A 25016-nucleotide genomic window follows, 5' to 3' on the forward strand; every position below is an offset into this window, starting at 1 on the left:
AAGGGTACACTCATCTCATTAGATAATAATCATCGTAACATTGATCTGATCTCATTGGAGACAATACTAAAAAAATGTAAAAATATTTATAGCGTTTATCTTCATAATTATCAAAATAGGGATCAATTACTTGAGCTGATCATCAAATTCTGTAATGTCTTGATTTCCATCGATACCAACTTTGACAATATTTCCATCAATATTGTTGAAGACTTTTGCCACAAGTTTGGTCCGCAAATTAAGACGTTGACCTTTGAACTGAACAATGACAACAATAAAGAGGTGCTCAAGAAGTGTCCAAATGTATCAACACTTGCTATAAATCAATGCAGAGATATGTCTATTGTTTTTGATGGACAACAAGTTTTAGTAAATAAGTTAAAGTCTATATCATTTGCTTTTACTATCAAAGATATTGATAAGATTGAGAAGTTTATTGATAACAATCTGAAGACATTAGACACGATTACAGTAGATATTGGATTAATTCAGAATCAGTACAATATTTTATTTGAAGAGCTGTCAAAAGTCAGGCAATTGAAGACATTAAGTATCAAATGTGAACAAATAGTTAACAATAGTTTTGTTGACGCGTTGTCCACATTAAGTAATAATAGTCTTAATCTGAAATCTATGAAAATACTTACCGAAACTTTAAGCGTTGAAATCATTGGTGATATTTATCATTCAATGAATGAGTTTAAACAATTAAAAAGACTTGATTTACGTTTAATCTGTTTTTTCTATAACTTGAACGACATTCCCGATGTCATGAGCTGTGGAGCGCTCAGAAATTGCCACCAATTGACTCATTTGACTCTGTCATCAAATATTTGTCTTATAAAAGACAATTTCTTTGATGATATCGACAAACATTTACCGCATTTGCAACACATTTGTTGTGAAAATACTAATCTATTGGATCAAACTTTTATCTCATTGTCTAAATTATCTGCACTTAAATGTGTAGACATTAGACGCGATTCATCTGATAAACAGATTGATGAATCAGTTATTATCAATTTGTGCCAAATGTGTCTTAAATTGAAATCAATTTATTTTTCTAATGATTTTTATTTTATTTCACTCAAAAGTAATGAAATATCAATTTTAAAAGAGAGAGATAGTTGTAAACACAGTTGTGTCAAAATTATACACAAAACTAGCCAATCGGATAGTGATATACAAAGTGATGACAGCTCTTTGAGTAAGGATGAGGACAGGGATGTTGCAGACTATGGCGAGTCATGCGATAGCTCTTAATAGTGACAAATTGAATGAATATTTGTTATTTGCTTTATAGTACATAGTTGTATATACAAAATGTGTTTTATTAATATTTTTAATGAATAGCATTTTAGTATTAGTTTTGTTTAATTTTTATTACAGTAATTGAATTACTGTGGGATATTTGCGTTTAAAATATGATTTTTTGCTTTATATTTATATTTGATTTAAATACTGTATAATAAAATGATTTATAACGTTTATAAATTGTTTGTTAATTTGGTTAAATGATTTTAATTACAAATAAAATGTTTTTTAATGTTTAAACAGTAAAGCAAAAAATTTAGCCAATAATAATTACAAATATTTACTCAATAAGTATAAAAATTAGTTATTTGTAATTTTAGCAGTTATTGAAATAAATAATGTGTATATTTGTTATTTAAAAACAAACTTAAAGTTTGGATTTAATATGAAATGCAATGATCGGATCCTCCCATTTGTTGTCGACAAATATTACTGCCGATCCATCACTATTCACTGTAATCTGTTTTCCGGTGCATTTGCCTCCTATTTATTAAATTGAAAATTAATTTTCAATATAACTAATTTTGAAATAACAATAAGACTACTTACCCGATAAATTACCCGAAATTATATCACAATAAATACCGGCTGTTAATCCCGTTTTGAAAGTTCCATTAATTGGTTGGATATCATTATTGATGGCAATAAAAGCTTTATTTCCGCGACTATAAGCTATTGAATGATAGCCGTTGTCCCACCAATTGGCTACCGGATCACTGTCGGCGACATTCCTAAACTTAACCATATTATAAATCTGTCGCCACCTGTGCTCACAAATCCATTGAGTGTTATCACAACTTAGATCCGGATTACGTTTGACTCCAATTATATTATATGCCGAGTCGTGTGGCGGACCAATCCAATCGTTAGTGTCTTTACCGCCCTATTATATAAACCGATTATATGTTATATCAAGAAGTTTAGACCCATATCAGCCGTAAACTACTTACCACAATATTTCGCGGCCAATAATAACTACTCATAACCCGAGTGACCGAATAAGGCCAGGACAGCATGAAAGCGGTGGCCAACTTTAGAAGTCTCGACTCAAAAAATGTTATGGTCACACTGAGGTCGCCGCTATGTCCACGTTGAAGATCGTGACTGTCCACCATTATCAATGAGTCGCCCGTCGGCAACATAGCCCAGCCCTCGCCATAATTTTTCAAATAAGCCAATCGTTGATTATCATATTTACGAAAAACATGACCCAAATTGTCAAAGTTCTTGAACTCAATGACCCGACCCAACGGTGTATACTCGGAGGCCTTAATTCTAGTGCCAGAAATGTATTCGTGATAGAAAAACGGTTTACTATTGACCCCAAAGTATGTGCCGTTGAGATCATGCAAACGAGATATTATATTTTGCAAATCCTGTGGCCATTGATGTTTAGATGCGTCCGACCGAAAGCCRGCCACACCTAATGCTATAAGATGGTTGAGAAACTCGGCCTGTTTTGTACGGACCCAATCTGTTCCCTGATTGAGATCCCTTAGTCCACCCAATTGACAATTGCGAGCTTCTGTAGGACTGTCGTAGTCGTGAATATTCAAGTCCGACGTTTGACATGATTCGTGTCCGTGAAAGTGTTGTGCCGTATAGGGAACGGCATCGTATCTGAAACTATTACCATCATAGGTATCACCAGATGTTCCCTTTCCTTTTTAAATAAATAAACATATTTTTAAGTACTTTTTACAAATAAAAATGTTTTCTAAAACCAATACCTGATTGAAGACCCGTCATGTGATTGAGTACTACATCTACATAGATCCGGACACCGACTTTATTACATCTGTGAACCATTTCAGCAAACTGTTGTTCATTACCACTGCGACCATCAATCTTATAACTGACCGGTTGGTATCTCTCCCACCACGGCCTACGGTCTATAACTGCACACTCGGCCACTGGYGACAACTGAACTCCTCCGTAACCATACGGTCCGAGAAACTCTTCACACTCTTTAGCGATCTCATCGTATCTCCATTCCATCAAATGGACAATCACTGACCGATCGCCCACAAAGTGTGGGTCACTATTAGGACTACCGTTAATCAACAGTACATTTAAAACAATTATTAAAATTKGTATAATTTGTAGCATATTGTTTGCTAACATTTTTTTTGGGTTTAAAATATAACTAAAAATATTTTTAATACAAATTGACAAAACTTTAAATAAATTGTTTCTTTTATATTAAAATATTGATCTAAAGTACTTAAATGATAATATAAAAGAAAGGTAGGTTTTTTGGATATAATCCAATTTTATGGCATTAATTTATGATAAATTATATAAGATATTAAGCAATAATTGTTATATGTTGACTGTATTGTTTACTGATTAACTAATTATCAATTAATTTCAATTTCAACTAATTATCTAATAAACATGTTGATTAAATTCAAATTTATGTAACAAAATGTCATAATTTCTAAATATTAAATATAGTCAAAATTAAATATARAAATATTGTTAAATACACTATTTATTTATTTTTGATAATTTTTAGGATCTAATAAAGATTTAATATAGGAAATTGAAAATTATTACAAATGTTTTTTTGTAGACAATTTTTTATGTCTAATTTTTATACWGTAGATATCTTTAAAAAAATTACTGTTTCCTGTTTTTATTATTATTTTATATATTACTTTACATATATTATTATATAACTTAATAATTGTGGTATAGTATATTTTTATAACAATACTGAAATAAAAAATTATATTTTAATTATAAAATTAGTTAATAGAGATACTTAATATTAAAAAGAAAAATTAAATAAATTTTGAATTTTAGTTGACTCATATAAAAATATTTTATCTGATATTCATAAATAACTTACATTACAGAYGACAATATTTAATGATATAATTAAACCGCAATGTGGTTAATATTTCAAAATATTTTAGTCAAATTTGTCAATTTTGATTTTATTTTACATTTAAATTTTAGTCATATAACATAATCACATAAATCATGATTTGTTGTTTTTCTACATTAATAATTATAACTATTTTAATTAGTTTGATTTTGATTATTATTWTGATTTATTGGCCTAAAAATAAATTATTGATTGATATAAATCCAATTAATTATAAGTGAGTTAAATTAAATAATTTTTTAKGTTATTTACATATATAATTTAATTATTTATAAAATAAATTTATTTTTAGTAATAAGTTTAATAAATTTTGATAAAATATTTTATTTTTGATTAGAATATTATTACCAAAACCAGAAACAGTGTCCACAAAATTAACATCAAATTCATTGCTAAATGATATGAAAATATTATTTCGCGACCAATTGGTTGGTCCGAAATCATTGGCCGTTACTAAAGATGGAACGCTATATACCGGTACATATGGTGGACATGTTTGGCRGCTTAGGGATGATAAAAGTGCCGAAATTTACACTACGATTCCTAGCGGCCGACCTATTGGTATGCGTTTGGATGCAAAASAAAAAAATCTATATTTTACAGAATCAAACTCTGGACTATATGTTACTGATTTAGTTACTAAAAGTGTGACAAAACTAATTGGTTTTGAGGACACAAAATTAGGAACCGATAAACAAATGTCTAAATTTTTTGATGACTTAGTTTTGGTTGAGTCGTTGGACGGCCTAACCATTTACCTGACAGATGTGAGCCGCAAGTTTTCTCTTGACTACTGGTCTTATGTTTACTTAGAGCCCGACCCGACGGGAAGAGTATTAAAATATGATCACAAAACCAGAAACGTGTCGGTAGTTTTGGATCACTTATGGTTTCCCAACGGTATTGAAATAAACGATTCAAAGGATGCACTTTTWATCAATGAATTAACAAAACGTCGTGTAATTAAACACTACATCTCGGGTCCTAAGATGGGAACCACTGAAGTCTTAATTGATGGTCTCTGTGGAGAACCCGACAATATTCGGTATTATTTATATTTCATTTACATTTTTTATTAAAGACAAAAATAATAATTTTAAAAAATATTAATTTATGTTTTTAGTCGCAGTTTAGCTAAAGATGAAACCTATTGGGTAGGACTGGCCCTAACCAGAGACTCGCTAAACACAACACTTTGCGATCGATTGAGTGATAAACCAATTCAGAGAAAACTTTTGCTAAGAAGTGCTTATATATTGGGTAAAACTTACAAATATAACTAAAATATAAAATTATATTTAAGTTTTTGATATTTTTAGGCTCACTATTGCAAACAATTGGCAAAATTATAGGTATTCAGACATTGGCTACTTATGGTCTCAATTTGAAAACCGGATTATCACTAATGTTACCCGATTTGATTAAATACCCGGGAATGGCCTTAGAAATAGACTCAAACGGCAATATATTGCGAACACTTCAATCTTCATCGGAAAATAAAGTGTCCGCGATATCGGAGGTCACCGAAGTGTACAATAATGGACAACAGCGGACACTATATTTAGGCGGTGCGGGTAATACTTTCATCGGGAAATTGGTTATCGATAAATAAACTTATAAAACTGTATTTCAACAATAATTGTTTTTTTAAGTCAATAGTCACTTCTTTTTAACAATTAATTCAATAAAATTATTTTTCAATTATTGTAATCGAGAAAAATTAATTGAAATTAATTTTAATTTATGGTTTAATGCATTATTACATTATTATACAGTATTATAATCACATTAAATACAGTATTAATAAGTTATTATAAATTTAATAACACATTCATTATTGCTGTACTTATCGTCTGCAATACCGCTTATTTGGTTCCATTGAATACTATATATATTTATATAAAACTCGTTTAAATGATTATATATAAAAGTTCATAATATATGATAAATTGAAATACTTTAAAGTAAAACATTGTTTACAAACAAATTAAATAAACTTTTTTTTGTTGAAATAAATTTAATGTTAATTTGAATCACAAATAAAATTTTAAATGTCATTAAAATTATCGATAATATGAGTACTTTATGTCTAAGACTATTACCAATCGGTGGTAGTCTTTATGCGAGACATTTGACAACAAAAGTATTGACCAATTTTTGTTTCAGAAGTTTGTCAAATGATTATCATAACCGACGACCAGATCAACAACAAAACGACACCACATTTGACACTAACAATGAGTCCCAACAGCAGATGTCTTCATCATTGCTTCCGAAGACGAAACGTATTCAATGGGAGACACAATCAAAGAGAAGAAATATACTGAAAGAGATCAACACAAAAGTTAAATATGAAGACCAATTTCAAGATCATCGGCGCCACAATTTGTCACCAATTTGTGTCCAACAGTACCAGCAATGGCTGATTGATTGGTGTCATCGGTTGGGTGTCGTCGAGAAGTCGACTAACTTTGTCCGAAGATATCGAAAGATTGTCATAATATGTGATATCTATAATGAAATACTGAACACAACATTTCGGGTTCCCGTACGGCTGACCACTGACCACTTACGACAACTCATGCAATTAGATTTGCATCGAGAGATCAGAGAACAGATCCACTATTGGTATGACTTGGAGTTCAAGAAGTACGCGCAGAAACTCATGCAAAAAGAGCGTACGTTTTGATTACTGATTTTATTAACAATTTTGTGATATATTTGTTGACCGCAGAGGCCATAGAAAATTCATGGAAACTGGAGATGAAACATACCGGTCGTACCTCAAGAATAGGCATATTTGACGCCAAAAATCCAAACGAAATAGTTTATGGTTTATGGCATAACACACTCTTCACGAGAATCAATCCTCGTGTTAGACGAGAGTTGATCGCAAAAACGCGTCTGAAAAATGCCGCACTGTTTGGCCAAAAAGTGGTCATTGATTTCAGTTTTGAAGAACATTTAAATGAATTGGCGGCCAAACAATTGTTGGGATATTTATCCAAAATGTTTACTTATAATAAGTTTGTTATCAATTACTTATTTAATTTGATTATTGAAATTAAATTTTGTTTTTTATGTCCTAAAATTGTTTTCAGAAATGAATTGAATGAATCGTTTGACATARCATTTTGCAGTCTAAACCCTTACGGAATTGTTAAGAAATATACGGAAAATTATTTTCATAAATCTCTTTATGAATGTTATATAAATGTTACGCAAGACTCATATCTCAATCATTTTGATGTCAACCGACTTTGTTATATATGTCCGCAAGCAGATGAACCACTTGTCAAATATGATAATAATATGGTTTATATAATACCCGGTGTTGTACAGCATCTGATGAATCCTCCACTTTCTATGGTATTTGATATACATTTGTATATATTTGTTAAAATTTGTGTTTTAAATACTTGTTCCTATTATCAGATGCGTGTCCGACAAGAGGGCATTCAAATGAAACGAATCCCACTTGAAGAGTACGGAACAGTAAGAGAGGGCTTCCATTTAGAGGTGTCCAACACATTGGAAATATTGTCATTTTTGCGCGATTATGGAGATATGGAAACAGCAATCAAAATGTTTTTGCCAAACAGTGTCTGGAAAAGTGATGATGAGATCACTGAAAAAGATGAAGAAGTCATACGACGGATGTTTTATTTACGAAAAATTGCCGCTCAAAGTACCACTAAAATGTATCGCGCAGTTGATTAGTGATAATCACAAATAGTTATAAATTAATGGCTATTTGCTAATAAAAGTCAATCATTTTTATATACAAATAATTAAAATTAAATTATAATAAAAAAATCTTAGTATACAAAGTAAATGGTGATTCACGCGATTATTTTAATTGAGTTCAAATTATTTTGATTTTAGTTAAATTATAAAAATACAGTAATGTTTGCTTAGAAATATTATGTCTCAATCAAGAAGTAGTTCAAACCAAAGCATTAAACAAAAGTCGAAGGAAGAGTCTAAGTCTGGTTCTCAGCAAAGCGTTGACGACTCAGATCTTAAGCGAAAGTCAAAAGAAGAGTCGAAATCTGGTTCTCAACAAAGCGTTGACGACTCGGCTTTTAATTTGCAAAGAAATGTCTCCAAAAAAACTGATTACATAAATAATTTCGGTCCTAAAGAGGAGATAAAATTTACCATAAATGACGATAAAGACGATGAGKAATGGAAAGCGATTGAATTACAGAAAGATCTCGAAAAGATACATCAAATTCCTAACACTGAAAGTACACCATTCGTACAATTTCCTAGTCGTAGTGATTTAAATACATCTACCGATACAGAAATGGACAGTCAATCTGAGTCATCATTGTGGTCATCCTCCAAGTCTTCATCAAATGAAGGCTACGTTAAATCGCAAAAGAAAATGTCAATCAAAAAGCTACAGTCGGCTAAAGAACCTCAAAAGCATACCATTAAATTGCAAGAACCAGAAGAAACTAATATAACTCAAATCAAATCCAAAGAAAGTCACACTAATAGTAGCCATCAATCAAAGCCTAAAATTAAAAATGCATTCAAAATCATAGCCAATATTGTTTATAATCTTAGTTTAATAGTAATGGCTTTGACAGTACTTTTGATGTTTATATCGATCATTAATCTAATTTGTGAATTGTTTTTCAAAATACGAGTCTATTTACGGCCTGAATATAATTGGCTGCTATTTGTGCACTCATTGGTGACCGCATATTGTCAACTAAAGCTCCGATGGGATGTACACTACTGTTCAAACAAAGATGGGATCAAACAAAGCGATTTGTCGTATGACATGAAATTGTCAGTATTTCTAACCATCACTGAGTTTATGTTCATCACTCGAATTCTTCTCGTTTTATTTCCAATTAAAGGTTAAAACAGTAGTTTTTAACTCATTATTTGTATAACATTTATCTCAAATTTGTTGTATATTTAATAGGTTTTAGTTTTTGGACAACTATTGTATTGTTTATAGTTTTTATTAAATTTACGATTGAAGTCCTAATATTTATGGCCATCAAAGTGGCTAAACGTGATGTTGGCGACACTCGGATCAAACAATTTATATCAGATATAACAAAACGTGTTAAATCTAATTGAAATGTTATATATAAATATACAAATTCTTTGAAAATTATTGATTTACTGTATATCAAGTATATGATATATACAGGTGTATAAAAACTAATTAAATATATATTATTTTWAAATAAAAATACATGTATTATATAGTATATACTGTTCATAACAAATTTAACATTTCACTGATATCAATGACTTACGGTATCTATTTTGTATAATTACTACTTTATCGGTAATTTTATTTAGGTATGGATTCGTTACAATTAAACTCGAAGTACTTAATTGTTGTCCAATCGGGTAATTCAACAAACTTTATGTTATGCGGCAGACATACTGATGTTTGGATTGAATTGCGATACATTTTGGCCACATTTTTAAAGACTTCTACGATACCAGAACTGCCAAAACAATGTTTCACTTTAGGCTTAAGTTTAGCCTTTTCGATGAACTTTATAATACTAGTGTTAAAATTATAATTTTTCAGTCGACTAAAAATTAATATATATCTAAGTTGGGAACAGTTATCAATCAATTTACTAATACCAGTGTCTGTAATATTGATAACATCTCTCTTATCATTATATGTGTGCACTTCAAACACTTCCAGTTTACAACACTTTTGCAAATAATTCAATGTCTTGTCAGTGATTGCGGTGTTGGATCTCAAATGAAAGTTTGTCATATTTGGTACATAAAGATCAATATCAACCAAATGATTATCACTTATATTAAACAAATACAAATTAAATACTCGAAGATTCTTGCATTTAGCAAAATTCTTTAGCTGTCCGTAGTCTACAATATTTTCATTGTATTCAATGGATATCTCACAGAATTCAAGTGAACGAAAACAACTAAATATATCAAACAGTTTGCCATTCAGTTCAATACTATCCATAATAAAGTCGAGTCGTTTAAGTTTACAGCAATTTTTGGCCATTAATTGCAGACCTGAATCCAGAGGTCTAATGTATTCATCCACGACATAGATCTTAATGTTAAATATTTCTAGATTTTTCAATTCAGACAATTGAATGAGCGCTTGATTCACGCCTTCACCGGTAAGTTTAGAATTGAGTTCGGCGTCCAATACTATATCTAGTGTATGAAGTTGTTGTCGAAGATCAGGTCGTGTGATCACTTGAAGACCATCAAAGCTGTTAAACTTGTATTTAATTGATTGCAACTGATTAATGATTACTGATTTTGCGGCAAAGTTTGTCATCATGTCTTCATTTAATTGTCGTCCGATTGAATTGAAGTCTAATTTTTTTAAACACCTAAAATTATCAGTTGATTGAAACAATTGTTTGACATATTTATCGGATAAATATTTGAGTCTTATATCAGTCAAAGACTCACAAAATTTATGACCAAAATTATGCATAACTTCTTCGCTTAAATCTTTAACATCAGAACAAATGGTAATCTTTTTCAAAAGCTTAGCGTAACTGATAAGCACTTCAAAGAGTTTGCCATTTATTTTATATGATTTATTACTTGAGTATCGTTTGTTAAAATTAATGTAAATTTCGGTAATCTTTGGACATTTGGTCAACAATAGGGCCAATAAGTCTGTGTTAACAAAATAATCTAAAACTTTGTTTTTGGTGACAGTTTGGCCTACAATTAGCGCGTCAATTGAGTCCATACGTGTCGCTCCTGTTTTGGGTCCATTGGTGATAACCAGCCGGTGCTGACCATTAAATATCAATTGTCTCCACTGACGACAAACACATTCAAAGATCAACTTCTTTTCAAACGGCAAATACGTTAACAAAAGTTCACATAAGTCGTCACCGAATCGGTTGAAACTATCTCTTGTATATTGTCTTGTTATGCCATCAGATGCATCGTTAGTGTTARTAACCGGTGATGTTGTCCACGGCTTGTATTTAATGGTCAAACGTGTGACCCTTTTATCGCGTGAATCAAATGAATAACACTTTATACCGACCCGTCTGTCGTTACTTTTGTCCACAAATCGTAAGACTTTTGTTGACATTTCGTGTTATCCACCGATTCGGGCGGTCGTTATGTGTTCGGCTAAACAATCATTTGGTCGGTTAGTCTGTGTTTGTATGCATCACATGATTGTCACAAATGTGTCAATAATAACAACATTACTATTATTTTCTATTGCAGTCAATGTGTGTCTCTATTTGACTGCAAACTAAAGTACAGTATTATTCAATCAATGATAAAATGCTTTAAATTAAAATTTGTCAAAATATTTATTTTATTTTTTATATATTAGTTAATATTATTTATTTTTAAATCATTATAATTTATATCATCAATAGATTTTTATGTATAAAACAAATTATTATATAATCAATACATAAATTTTTCCAATAGCTTACAGTGTAAACCTTACATATTAATTGATATTAATCTTTTAATCTTTTAATCTATTAATCTGTAAGTTATTGTAAAAAGCAATTCATTGTATTAAATAGTTATGTGCATTAATTTAGATACATGTTATAGTATAGTTAATGTAATAGTACTGTATATTACTATAGTATAATATTAATAGTATTGAGAAATTTTTGTAAATATTGTCATCATTTAGAAGTATATTTTGTTTAGTTTTATTTTAAGTAAAATTATTAGAAAATTTATTTTTTATATTTTTGACATTTTTATATGGGGTAATATACAAATAAGTAGGGTAAGATTTTTAAACATTTTATATGCTATGTTATACACTATGACTAGTAACTGTGACTATATATTTTTTATATGCCTCAAATACATCAATTTTAAATGCATACATATTAAAAATTTTTATTTCAACATAAATTTTAAATGTATTGTCATTGAGTTTACATTAAAAAAATTATATACATCTTTTTCAATTATTTTATAATATTAAACATTTTTCTATACTCAATGGCAATACATTGAAAATTATTTTATAATCAATTTAAACAACATACACTTTAATCATCTAGACTTATGTATATGAATCTAAAAACAATTTATTAATCTCACATATTATTTCTAAGTTACAGCAATTTAAAATATATATACATTTTAAGCAATTGTATTATTTCCCGTTAGACTATAAACTAAATTTTTATATCAATATAAACCTTTAATTCTGTTTAAAATAATATTCTRCTGTATTCTGACAAAAATCAGATCTAATTTTTCCGAATACCCTGAAGTCCTTTATAATATATAAAATTTATTTATATATATATATATTGTATAATATATAGTGTATATACAGTATATAATTATTTATTTTTAAAAATCTTACTAAAAAAAAGTTTATTCAATAAATCAATTTGTCATTATATTGTTAAGATAGAAAAAATAATTTATATGTATTAAATGAATCTATTTTTAAAAATGATGATAATATGAATCTTATAGCTACCGGTATTGAAATTTCATTGCATATTCATTTGGCTTTTAATGTAATCATCTATTTATTTGTTTGTTTGTATTTATTTATGAAACTTTTTGTCAATAAGATATTGATTAACAATCAAATGAAATCACTTAATAAAATGCAATGTTTGTCTATTATCACAATATAATGATATATTGATATCAATAGTGTTTTTTAATAACTTGTTTAACGCCTTCACATTAAAGGTAAGAGTGGTTTAATAGACAAATATCCTACAAGTGATTGCCATATGTTTTATTGCCCACTAATACACTTCAATATAATTTAAAAATAGTAAATTTCTATTTAATTTACGGCAAATTTTTTATTTGAAAATATTTATTTTAATATAATTAAAATAGATTATTATAGTACATAAGCTAGGGCTATTTTTCAATGCCTACTGTATTATACACTTATTTTTCAAATAATAAATTTTTATTTGATCATGATAATTTATTATTAATAATAATTTATATTAGTTCATAACTCATCAAAATTATAATACAATGTGATTTAAAAATAAGTTTACAATAGTTTTTATTCATAATTACAACATTCATATTTATAGTATTTTTTAAATAAATTTACTTATAAAAAATAACAATCAAATAATACGCTATAATTTTTATATAGTCTATAAACATTTTTCAAACTATAGATTAGTATTACAATTATTGTGTTAAAATGACAAAAATATTATATAAATAATTTTAATATATAAGCTTAAAATATGTTTAGAAAATAATAAATCAATTGACTTCATTGATACAATGTAATGTAATGTTAAATTGATTGTTAATATGTATTAAAAGATTTAAAAGTTAATCTTGGATTGAAATGTTGATTATTGTAAAGATATGACATTAATTTAATAATTATTATTCAAACAATAAAATGACAATATATATATAATACTGTAATAATATATTTAATATAGTAAATATATTTAATTTTATATTTATTATTAAAATCTATAGAAAATGGTAATAAATCAAATTCAATATATGTAAACATTATTTTTAATTTCATTGTATATTCAATATACAATATTATAAATATAATTTATATTACACAAATTACACATTAAATATTTATTAATTTTTATTTATGATTTATTTATTATATGATTTGATATGATTTATTAATTTATTATTAGTTAAAATATTGCATAAATAATATCTTATAGACAATTATTAGTATACAATATATTAAGTAATGCAGTCTTATTATAAATTATTACATTAATGAAATTATTCAATAATTTATATTATTGAATTTCACTAAAAAGTATAATGATAAAAAATAATTATTATATTTATAATGATAAGTTTCAATATTTTTTTAATGAAATTTCAATTATTTATTTGTTGACATTATAGTTATCATTGTTATATCAAAATACAAACAACAGGTGAGAGTAAAACTAAAATAAACAAATAACACACAAAATCCCATTGAACTCTATTTGAAACTAAAATTGCAATAATATTATGAAATGAATTAATAATGATTTTTAATAAGGATGTCTTCAACATTATAACATTACAATAATGATTATCTTATAGTATTTGAAAAATGCTAAAAATTTGATTTTATTTACTCATTATACAATAAATCTATTTTCGATAATATGTCACTAAATAGTGCAATCATTATCATTATTAAAATGTATGTCACTACTTAACTACTGATATAAATTAATTAAACTATAAATTGCTAATTTATCATTGTCTTACATGTGTCTATAATCACTAAAATACCAATGTTAATCTAGTTTATTACGTGATTATATGACATCAAAACATTATTATTTATTAAATAAAATAACTATTTTGTTATAATTGTTTTTGTATGTATTAAAATAACTAGATTATATCTACACATAATTTTTATTATTATATAATTTATTACGTTAATTGTTAATTACTATAGACTATGACCAGAATATTACTAAAACTATTTTAATATTTTATAAAAGCAAAAATTCAAATATGTTTTACTATAATATTATAGAATTTGAACTTTCAATGTACTTGCAATCAATTTATACCTATAGAAGTATATATATATATATATATGAGTTTATTTACGTAAATTAAAATATTTACTAATTTTAAAAATAAAATATCAATTCACTAAATATAGTTATGCTATAGACATGAATGTGAGTTCAATTCATAATAGTATTTTACATAGACGTCATCGTAGACTAATGTAAATATTTACTATTTTATAAAGTTTTAATATTGTTAAAAAAATTATACAATTATATATTTACATATTTATGATGTAATAATATATTGCATGTTAATTTATACATAAATACCTATAAAGTACATTAGATATATAATAAATCTATAAATAGTTTGGGAAAATACCACATACTGTACAATACAGTAATTAAAATGTAATCAATTAACACAAAGTAAAAGTTTGTCAGCTTTTTAGTGTAAATTAATATAAAAACATCAATTAACCTTACAATCATTATAAAACAATAGTATTATTATCCATTGCCTTTAACTATATTAGAAAGATAACCATGGTCATCATAAAGGTCATTATAAGCCACAATAATAAAAATATTTATATTTACTGTAAAAGACTATAAAAATACATTATTAGATTGCCAATGGAAAAATAATAAAATATAAAAATCATTGTAAACAAGCGGGAAATCACAAAAAAATAAAATAAAAACTAATTTTGAATACCATTGTTAATATTGTTTGTTTTAACATAATTTAATTATTTGTTTGTTAACATAGCACTCATCAATCTTATAAAAATCAATCAATACTGTAAAAATGATAAGTGATGCATTGAATACATTAATTTATGTAAAATACGGATATCAACAATAAATGTATACAAAAAAATTTTTATATCATTTATAGATAATCTTCAAGCAATGGCAATATTAACTCCTATTTTATAAAAAGGGTGGGTTCATACAATCTTACTATAAAAAAGCAAACTTGTTATGAAAAAATGATTTATAAAATAATTAACTAATAGTTTGTGCAAACAATACTTTATATATATGTTAAATTCTACTAAATATAAAAAAATCAAATTATTTTATTATTTATTTAATTATTGCTTATTAATGAAAATTAATTAATATTTTTTAGTTATATACATATAATATTTTTTAATATGTTGTTACCAATTAATAATATTTTATTAATATTTTTATCATTTAATTTGATGTTTAAAACATGTGTTTTGGCACCGGTTGTTGATAATAGTGATGATAATACTGATTCAAATGATAACAATTTAGTGGAGTCACTCACAGAGATATTAAATGCCGGACAATCACTACCTGATCCACCGAAATGGTATAATCATTGCAAAGTGGGTCCCAAGTCATCGCATCGGACTATCAGTCATCTAATAACAGAATTGAGCGCCGATTCCGATGTCAAGAATAAACACATAAAAGAAATGTTTAATAAAGTGGAGAAAAGCGCTTTAATTGCTAAGAAAAGAGCCGAAGATATCAAACAGAAATTTGTATGTATTTTGTATATAAATTAAATATAATTTTTAATTAGATTTAATTAATTTCTTTTAACGGGGATTTGAATACCTGTAATCAGAATTGAGATAAACAAAAGTATATAATAATTAGGGGATGTAGCTCAGTGGTAGAGCGTTCGCTTTGCATGTGAAAGGCCCGGGGTTCGATCCCCCGCATCTCCACTTTTATTTTGTTTYTATTTTTAAATAAAATCATTTATCTATATTATAGATTCTATAATCTATGATTTAAATATGAATTAACTTATGACGCTTGTTGTTAAGCTTTAGTAAAAAATCATTTATAAATATTTTTAACACAAAAGAGTTGTTAAGGATTTTTAGTATTTTTTACTAAATTATTTTATATTAATTTTAAATTAGTTTTTTAACATTATAGATAAAATTTATAATATTTTAGTTTTAATATTTATCTATAATAAAGTGTTTCTAAATATAGGAGTTAGTTATAAACTTTAAAACAAAAAATATAGAAAGATATAGAAAGATAAAAAAAACAGGAATTGTTTATCAATTTAATAATTTATTTGTTTTATAATTATAGACTGATTTGGAGCACATATTAAAAGACTTTGAAGGCTTGAAATTTAAGCCGATGTTTGAATGGTTACCAAAAATACCTCCGCTTTCTGAAGTGGCCCTCAAAGATATGACCGTAAGTGTAGTCATAATTTATTATTACAATTATTACAGCTTAAGTAAAATTTGGACAATATATTAGCAATAATTATTGTATAGTAAATTATAATATGTGACAATTAGTTTTATAATTTTGTAAAACTACTATTAAGACAAAAGCAAAATCTTAATAATTTAAATTTGAAAAGTTATAATTTTAAGTTAACATTAAAAAGTTAGTTTTTATATTACCGATATATTATTTTATCTATAATTTAATTTATTTTACAATAGATAATTTTAATATATTTATATATATAATTAATAAATATTTCATATATGAAATTTTAAAAATTATAATTTATAAACTTATTAAGTTTCTATTTATTTATAGATTATATGCACTAATCACTACTTAAATTACTTAAATTATTATTTCATGATATATAATATTAGTCTATGAAAACACTGTTAGATATGCTGATATTAAGCTCATGGAGTTGGTCACCACTCCAATAAATTGCATATTGTTATCAATTTAGTTATTAATATAACAATTGTGAGAAAATCCTGTTCGTGTGTCGACAACTTTGTTGTCAAAATGTTGATTAAATTATAACACTTGTAATATATAATTGTCTAATAAATTATTGTTTGCTTTAACACATATTTATAGAAAGAGATATCGTTGTTGAAAGTGCACCGGTATGTTGAAAGCTTTGCTGTGGCCATTGAACAGGTAATTACAGACCAGGATATATACTCCGGTTACGATTGGTTGGATCCAACAGAGTTCAAGAACATGGATGACGATAACTATAACATATTGTGTGAGATCAGGACAGCCATGTCTTTGGTGTTCGGCTCAGTGGACGAGCACTTCTTGACCAATACGGGCCGCGATATTATGATCAACGAGTATCGTAACATCAAACAAGTGTCCAAACGTATGCTCAGAGACTATCTGATACTCAAACAGTATGTACAGACAACTGATTACATCAGCAAACTGTTTGCATATCATAGACAAAAATTTTAATGGAAAAAATGATGATATGTTACAGTATACTCATATTTATTATTTTTTAAAAAATTATCTGTAAGTTTTATGACTGAAGTTTTAATTGTTTTTAAACTAATCTCAATAACATCTAACAAATCAATTATTATTTATTAACAAAATAAGTGTGAACTTCAATCATTACATATAGATAAAAGAAAATGTAATTTTCTAAATACTTGAAGGACTTTTAGTACTTAAAATTTAATATTGATTATCAACTCATTATTACCGTAATTATTATTATTATTGAATATTACAGAAAAACATTTGTTTTATTTATTAATGCATTTATTTAATAATTATAATATATTTAAATATTGGTTAGCATATGATCTATCTACTAACCAATCAATCAGTCCCCAATGTGTTAAAATTTTGATCGCAAATAATTTATAAATTTATTAAACGTTTGATAATTAATATTAAATATATATTATATAATTTATCAATATATTTATATTTTATAGTTTATAATTTATTTATTTATCATATAAATTATTTTATTTATTTATCATTGTATAACATAATTTATTTCATTTATTTATATCATAAATAATATAAAATTTATATGAATTAAAATTCACATCATTATTTTCAATTGTAATTAATTTATTGTTTCATTTTTGCAACGAATAAATTTAAATTATTTAAATAATCTTTGAGTTAATTAATATACAAACATTAGTTTAAAACATTTTTTAAATTAATTTAAATTAAAAGTATCTTATAATAGTATAAAATGTAAAAAAATCTTAATTTCTGATTACAAAATTTGCTAATTACAGACTAAACTATACTTAAATGTAATTTGAATACAAAAAAAAATCAATATATAAATTGTTTGGCATTAAATTATTATATTTTTATAATACCGTACAATAAATAACAAATATGTAATAATATGTATAATCAGTAGTAATCGTTGATAAAATATATAATCATTTTTTAAACAAACAGTTCATAGAGAGTGTGTTACTGTGATTTGTTATTTAATAATGTCGGGCAGTTATGATAAAATACATACATACTGTCTTATACACCATGGGGTATACAATGGGTGTCTTAAATGATTAAGTTTAGTATCAATTTATTTTACAATAATAACATTAATTAAAACAGTGTTGTAGTAGAATATTAATAATTTTGTACTGAAATTAAGTACAATAAATAGCAAATATCTTAATTATTATAAATTATTTTATATTATTTCTTGTTTAACTTTATTAATAACATTTAGTTATTAATAATTATTTATCTAATGTTTTATAATTAATTCAATATAAAAAATTTACCAATAATATTTAACTAAAATTTAAAAATGAGCTGGAATAGTATATAAATGACCATTCACAAATTTATCTAATATTACAGTCAAACAAAACAGTAATCAAAATATGACTAATGATACACTTTTTTTGTTATAATGGATACAGAATAATATGATAAAATTTAAACATGCATTTGATTTGTGTGTTTATAATAATAATAATCAATAATTAATAATAATAAGTAATGTAATGTAAATTAATAATATATAAAATTAAAACATTTCTTATCATTTATCACTTGAAAATTGTTTGCAAACAATTATTATATGATATATTATAAAATATAGCGATTAAATAATTAGCTATTAATCAGTCTCTTGAGTCCCGGAACTACTTTCAGCCGATTGTTTCCTCGCTTTTGCTGAGAAGGCGYCGTCTTTGTTATTCTGTTTGATGGCAGCGAGATATGAATCAGTCATTGAATCACTTGAAGAGTATCTCTCCATAAACATCTGCGGAATGTCCGAACCGAAGTAAATCTTAGAGTTTTGAGCAATTGATTCATATTTCTTAAGCTGCAAATACTCTTTCGTTAGCAACAAATTGTTTCCTTCAGCCAACTTCTCTTTGCTGTAGTATTCGGCGTCGGCTCTCATCTTCTCTCTATTGAAGAACATGTCGTCCTCTATGATTGACATCTTCTTAAGCGATTCTTTTTCCATAATCTTCTGTTCATAAATAATTTTGGCCACCTGTTGGTTCTTCTCGGCTTCAATTATAGCTTTCTTTCGTTCCGTTTCAGCGTCTTTTTCAACCACTTTCTGTCTCTGAACCGAAATCATTAACTTTGTCTTCTCACCTATCAATCAGATTCAGAATAAAACAAAAATATTTAATATATAAAGATATTATAAAATTTAAAAACATTTAAACAATATTTCAGAAATTATTACTAAATAAAAATTCTGTAAATTTAAAAACACAAATACTTTAATATTTTAAATATTTTAAGTTTTAACTTAAGATAATCAAATCAAGTGATACCTTCCATCAGTTCATAATTGCGACGAATAGTTTCCGGTATCTTCGGTTTGGTAACCCTAACGGCCTGAACGTAAAGACCCGGAGCGAACTCATTGAGGTCTCTCTGGAGGGCAGTCTTGAGATTTTCATCGATTTGATCAAACAAATCAATGTAAACCTCTTGTAGTGTATGTATTGAGCAAAACTGATTCAATTCGTGATGAACTTTGTTAAAGATGAGAGCCTTATCGTAATCGGCGGTATAATTGCGGACAATATCGTATCTATTTAATGACCAAAAAACAAATATCTTTCAATATTCAAATGGCAACTCTGGAGATCACCGATGTCTTACACGGCTTTGGATTGCAAAATGTTGACCACTTCTATTCGGTCAAAGTATATCATAACACCACCCGATGTACCGCACGGAACGTTCTTCACTTCATCCGTCTGTAGAGTCACTTGAATGGACCGAAAGGATGTCAGTATCGGTAACATCATATGAAATCCAGGAAAAGATATCGCGTCGAGGAGTGCACCCCCTCTATAGTAGACCCCCACATGACCTGTCATTATAATTCAAAAAACAATAAATTGTATGTCATTTCAAAAGTGGTCGACAAATCATATAAACATATAGTTTTAGTCATATAATAAAATTAATTAAAGTTTATTTAAATTTAAGTGAACAACAAGTGTGAGAATCGGTATATAAAAAGTAATCCAAACCCTCGTCTATCTTATGAATCGCTGAATTAAAGGCCACAACCAGTAATGCAAAGCCAATGCCGGCAATGATTAACGCATTGGACTCTATGGGCATCACTTCATCCGATTGTATAATCAAATTCAAAATAAATATTTAGTTAGTATTAGTTAACAATTAGTTTTTGTTAATCACTATTTAGTAATTTATATTTGTTTTACAATTTATCGACACATTTATTACTATAATATACTATACATAACATTAACGTATTAATCATTATAACACATAAGCATTACCGGTATTTAATCAATTTCATACATTTTATAGCATTGAACGCAATGTAAATGTAACTAATAAAAAGTACTCATTTAGCGTTTATTTATGCATATGAACATTATGAGCCAAATTTGAATGGTAAATGTATCAAGGTAATACTACTTTTACATTCAATTTTTAAGTTTTATCATTTAATAAAACTTTTTAAATATATATAGATATATAACAATTAATTGAATAGGAAATAATTGTTTAATTGTACACCAATTATCAACATAACACTTAACACAATATACTTGTAATTAATTACTGCATTTAAAACATTTCTCAATTAATTAATAAATTTATTTCAGAATTAAGAGCATAAATATAAACAAATTTTGAGAAAAACAGTAATTATGATCAAAATATTTTAAAACATAATTATTTTCTTTTATTATATCTATTACATTATTTATTTAAATAATAAAATTACTTTACAATTTTGAAAAAAACAATTACCGGTAATAGTTTAGTTAACTTTAGGACCAGTAGATACTTGTGAACTAGCACTGGCACTACTGGTAGCACCGGTATTAGGAATCAGGTTCAACACATTAAATGCTTGTTGTAAAGCATTGGTAACCATGTTTTGTGTGGACGTCAATGTATTGGTTAACTGATTGAATGCATTGGTTATATTAGTCGGCAATGTATTTATAGTTGAATTGGCTGAACTCAAAGCTTGTCCAATGGCACTCTGTGCCTGTCCAATAGCACCAGAAATTGCACCCTGAGCTTGTCCAATTGTGGTGGCTAATATATTATTTGCTTGTCCGGCAGCACCGGTAATAGCGCCCAAACTATTTGTTAGACTAGAATTGGTAGCATTGGTGAAAGCGCTAATTAACTGACCTCCCAGTCCACTAAAAATTCCTCCCAACGCTCCAAATTGTGGCTGAGCCTCGGTTTGAATGATTCCCAGTAATACTAACGTTACGATTACTGATAATTGTTTCATTGCTATAAATAAATTGAAAGAAAAATTATCACAAAATTAGTTATTAAGTTTGATTAAAACTTTTAAATTAATAGTTTTTTATTTTTTTATACAATAGTATGCATCTATTTATACTATATTTGATTGTTAGTGATATTTCAAAACTGCTACAATTGTTTTGCAAACAAATATTAGCAATCAATTGTATTTTATTGTATATAAAATAATTGCATCAAACAGTGATTAATTTTATTGTTATTATTAATAACATATTTCATCTTTATATTTGTTAAAACAATAAAATGAGTTGAAAACCTATTTATTTTTTACCTATTTTTAGTTTTAATATCAAAATAATAAATCAAAAATGCTATTTCTATTATTAAAAAATATCTGTTTTCAATAACTTTTTTGTCGATAAATAAAACAAATTCATTTTTCAATGAAAAATTTTAAAAACTATGTTAAGCTATCCTTAATTAAAATCTATAAAAATAAAAATAAATTACCAAACAATAAATAATTATTGTTTTCAATATACAGTACTCTATTGCTTAATATTTAATCATTTATTTCTATAGATTAATAATAGAAACAACATATAAATGTATTTCTAAACAAAAAACTTTTTGAGACACAAATCTAATCCATGAATTCAAGACTTTGTTAGTTTTTTCTCATAGGATGGCTAATGGATCAGCTCTTTGATCGGTAACAGTAACGATAGACACCATAGGCCACAATTGACATGAAAACGGTGGACCCAATAATCACCCAAACTGTTGGTCTTAAGCCCAGAAACTTTCTTTGAGCTAATGATGACTGTCCATTGACTGCTGCGTCTGATGAGGTCTTCAATGAAGGACTACTGGCACTCTTGTCCTGAGCCTTGAAATTTTCCGATTTGTTTTTCAAGCTCTCAGATACCTTCGGCGGCGGTGGCGGCGGACGTGACGGAGGAGATGGTAGTGATTTGGGTTTGGGTTTTGGTTTTCCACTTTTTTGTGATGAACTTGAATTAGTTTTATGACTCATTCTCCTACCGGTGCGCTCTAACTGATGGACTGTTGTCGGGACCTTAAATTGTGTGGACTAACCGTCATCTAATATAAACAATTGCATACAATTGTTTGAACCGTAACTTATAATTTAAAAATAACAATATAATTACGTGTCAATAATTGTTTAATTTATTTTTATTATTTTATAATAAAATAATTTATATATAAAAATAGATAATAATTTAAGTGTTAATTGTATTAACACAGTATTAACATTTAGCAGATTTGAAAATTTTTGGAGCAATTTTGAAGAGTTCACCTAAAAATAATTATAAAGTAAATAATTAATTAATTATACTTTAAAATTACAATAAAATAATAATTTTAGTATTGAATTATGAGTTACAATAAAATAGTACAACCGATATGTAAACTATTGTTTTTTGAGACTAATTTAAATTGAATTAAATTGAAGTATAATTAATTTTATCAAAAAAATAATTATTCTTAGATTAAAATTTAAAACACTAATATTAAAATAATATTTTTACTCTAAAAAAGTAAATTTAGTTTCAAAATATGATAATAAAACTGATTGCATATAAATATTGCACAAAAAATATCTGATAAAAATTGGTTAACATTTTTCTTAAATTTGTATTAGTTATAGTTGGGCTGAGTATATGATTTTGAAAGTGGTTTTAAGATATTTGATATCAATTACATATTATATTGTTTTGAATTGATTGACAATTTTACTGCAACTCATAATCAAATYCATAGAAAATACAGTAATTAACAATTAGTTTAGTTTACATACAAGTGTTAGCGCATTGTACAAAAAATTCGGGATTTTCTCGCATAACGGGAACACAAAAGTTTTGGTTTAGACACGGAATGGTTTGCTTACAACCCTCCGCACAGACCATCAAATACATGTACTGACTGAGCGAATCCTTTGATCCCTGAAATCCTTTCGCAAATTTAATGTAATTACAGGAACGCATACATCCTTCATGAGAGATACGGCTGTTTATCGGTAAGACTGAGTCTAACATCTCCTGATTAGTCAAACTTTCATTCAAATCGTGTGGATATGAGTTAAACGAATCAAATTTGTTCTTATAATTAGATATTAAAGGTTTGTTTCCAATTGCTTCTCCCGTATCCAACAAATCGATATATTCGTCAGCAATTCTGTTATTATTTTCAATAATATTTTCAACAAAACTTTCTAATCTTTGTAACCTATTTTCCAGTTGTCTAATATACCGATCCCTGTGTCTGTCCTGGAGTTTATAAGCTGTATATCTTGGTCTGTCATAATTATTCATAGCATTAAAATACTGACCATTTATTGTATCAATTATAAAGAAAATAATAATAAATATAATTATATATCTCATAGTATTTTTGATAAGTTGGTTAACAATTGTTTATTAAAAATCAACTAAATTAATTAATTAATTAGTTTTTCTATGTTTATTACAATACAATTTACAATATTAGTTAATTATTTATACAACATTAATTAATTAATTAAATTAAAATTTGACAAACATATATAACGTAAAATATTATTATTAATATTATAATAAATTTTTATTTTGCAAAAGTACAGTATATTCTAAGTGTTATCAACAAATTATTGACTATAATATAAAGTTGTTATGCAAATAGTTTTTGTTTAAACACTTTAATATCGTAAAATCTTTAAAAAAAATTTATTTAATGCATTTTGTAAGCAAAACATATGAATTAAATTTATAGATTAATAGAATTCACATTATTTGTTGTTTCTAACAGTTAACTAATGCTAATTAATTTACAAT

At 26.6% G+C, this 25016-nt stretch overlaps 5 protein-coding genes and 1 non-coding gene across 6 annotated transcripts; 3 read left to right on the plus strand and 3 right to left on the minus strand.

The window, feature by feature from the left end:
• Positions 1–1614: 1614 nt before the first annotated feature.
• Positions 1615–3478, minus strand: LOC128964273 (alpha-amylase-like). The gene is made up of 4 exons (XM_054310853.1): positions 3045–3478; positions 2265–2977; positions 1864–2197; positions 1615–1797 (listed from the first exon to the last, which is right to left on the minus strand). The coding sequence occupies exons 1-4, from the start codon at positions 3436–3438 to the stop codon at positions 1682–1684; spliced, it is 1557 nt and encodes a 518-aa protein (XP_054166828.1). The 5' UTR covers positions 3439–3478; the 3' UTR covers positions 1615–1681.
• A 162-nt stretch (positions 3479–3640) lies between these two features.
• On the plus strand, positions 3641–5819 carry LOC128964071 (adipocyte plasma membrane-associated protein-like). The gene is made up of 4 exons (XM_054310630.1): positions 3641–3654; positions 4545–5252; positions 5331–5467; positions 5527–5819. Exons 1-4 carry the CDS (start codon positions 3641–3643, stop codon positions 5817–5819), a joined length of 1152 nt encoding a protein of 383 aa, XP_054166605.1.
• A 448-nt stretch (positions 5820–6267) lies between these two features.
• Positions 6268–7927, plus strand: LOC128964072 (uncharacterized). The gene is made up of 4 exons (XM_054310631.1): positions 6268–6885; positions 6942–7233; positions 7309–7576; positions 7643–7927. The coding sequence occupies exons 1-4, from the start codon at positions 6282–6284 to the stop codon at positions 7925–7927; spliced, it is 1449 nt and encodes a 482-aa protein (XP_054166606.1). The 5' UTR covers positions 6268–6281.
• An 8407-nt stretch (positions 7928–16334) lies between these two features.
• Positions 16335–16406, plus strand: Trnaa-ugc (transfer RNA alanine (anticodon UGC)). Its single transcript has one exon. It is a non-coding gene; the product is annotated as a tRNA-Ala (tRNA).
• Positions 16407–19452: 3046 nt separating this feature from the next.
• LOC128964278 (erlin-2-B-like) lies at positions 19453–21203 on the minus strand. Its single transcript, XM_054310857.1, has 4 exons — positions 20949–21203; positions 20572–20785; positions 20238–20500; positions 19453–20052 (listed from the first exon to the last, which is right to left on the minus strand). Exons 1-4 carry the CDS (start codon positions 21040–21042, stop codon positions 19559–19561), a joined length of 1065 nt encoding a protein of 354 aa, XP_054166832.1. The 5' UTR covers positions 21043–21203; the 3' UTR covers positions 19453–19558.
• Positions 21204–23453: 2250 nt separating this feature from the next.
• On the minus strand, positions 23454–24530 carry LOC128964073 (uncharacterized). The gene is made up of 2 exons (XM_054310632.1): positions 24005–24530; positions 23454–23503 (listed from the first exon to the last, which is right to left on the minus strand). Exons 1-2 carry the CDS (start codon positions 24516–24518, stop codon positions 23454–23456), a joined length of 564 nt encoding a protein of 187 aa, XP_054166607.1. The 5' UTR covers positions 24519–24530.
• Positions 24531–25016: the final 486 nt, after the last annotated feature.

Source organism: Oppia nitens, unplaced genomic scaffold (genome assembly GCF_028296485.1).
Source record: "Oppia nitens isolate AA-2021 unplaced genomic scaffold, nextdenovo-longstitch-racon4-pilon3 scaffold8_pilon_pilon_pilon, whole genome shotgun sequence".
Taxonomy (NCBI): domain Eukaryota; kingdom Metazoa; phylum Arthropoda; class Arachnida; order Sarcoptiformes; family Oppiidae; genus Oppia; species Oppia nitens.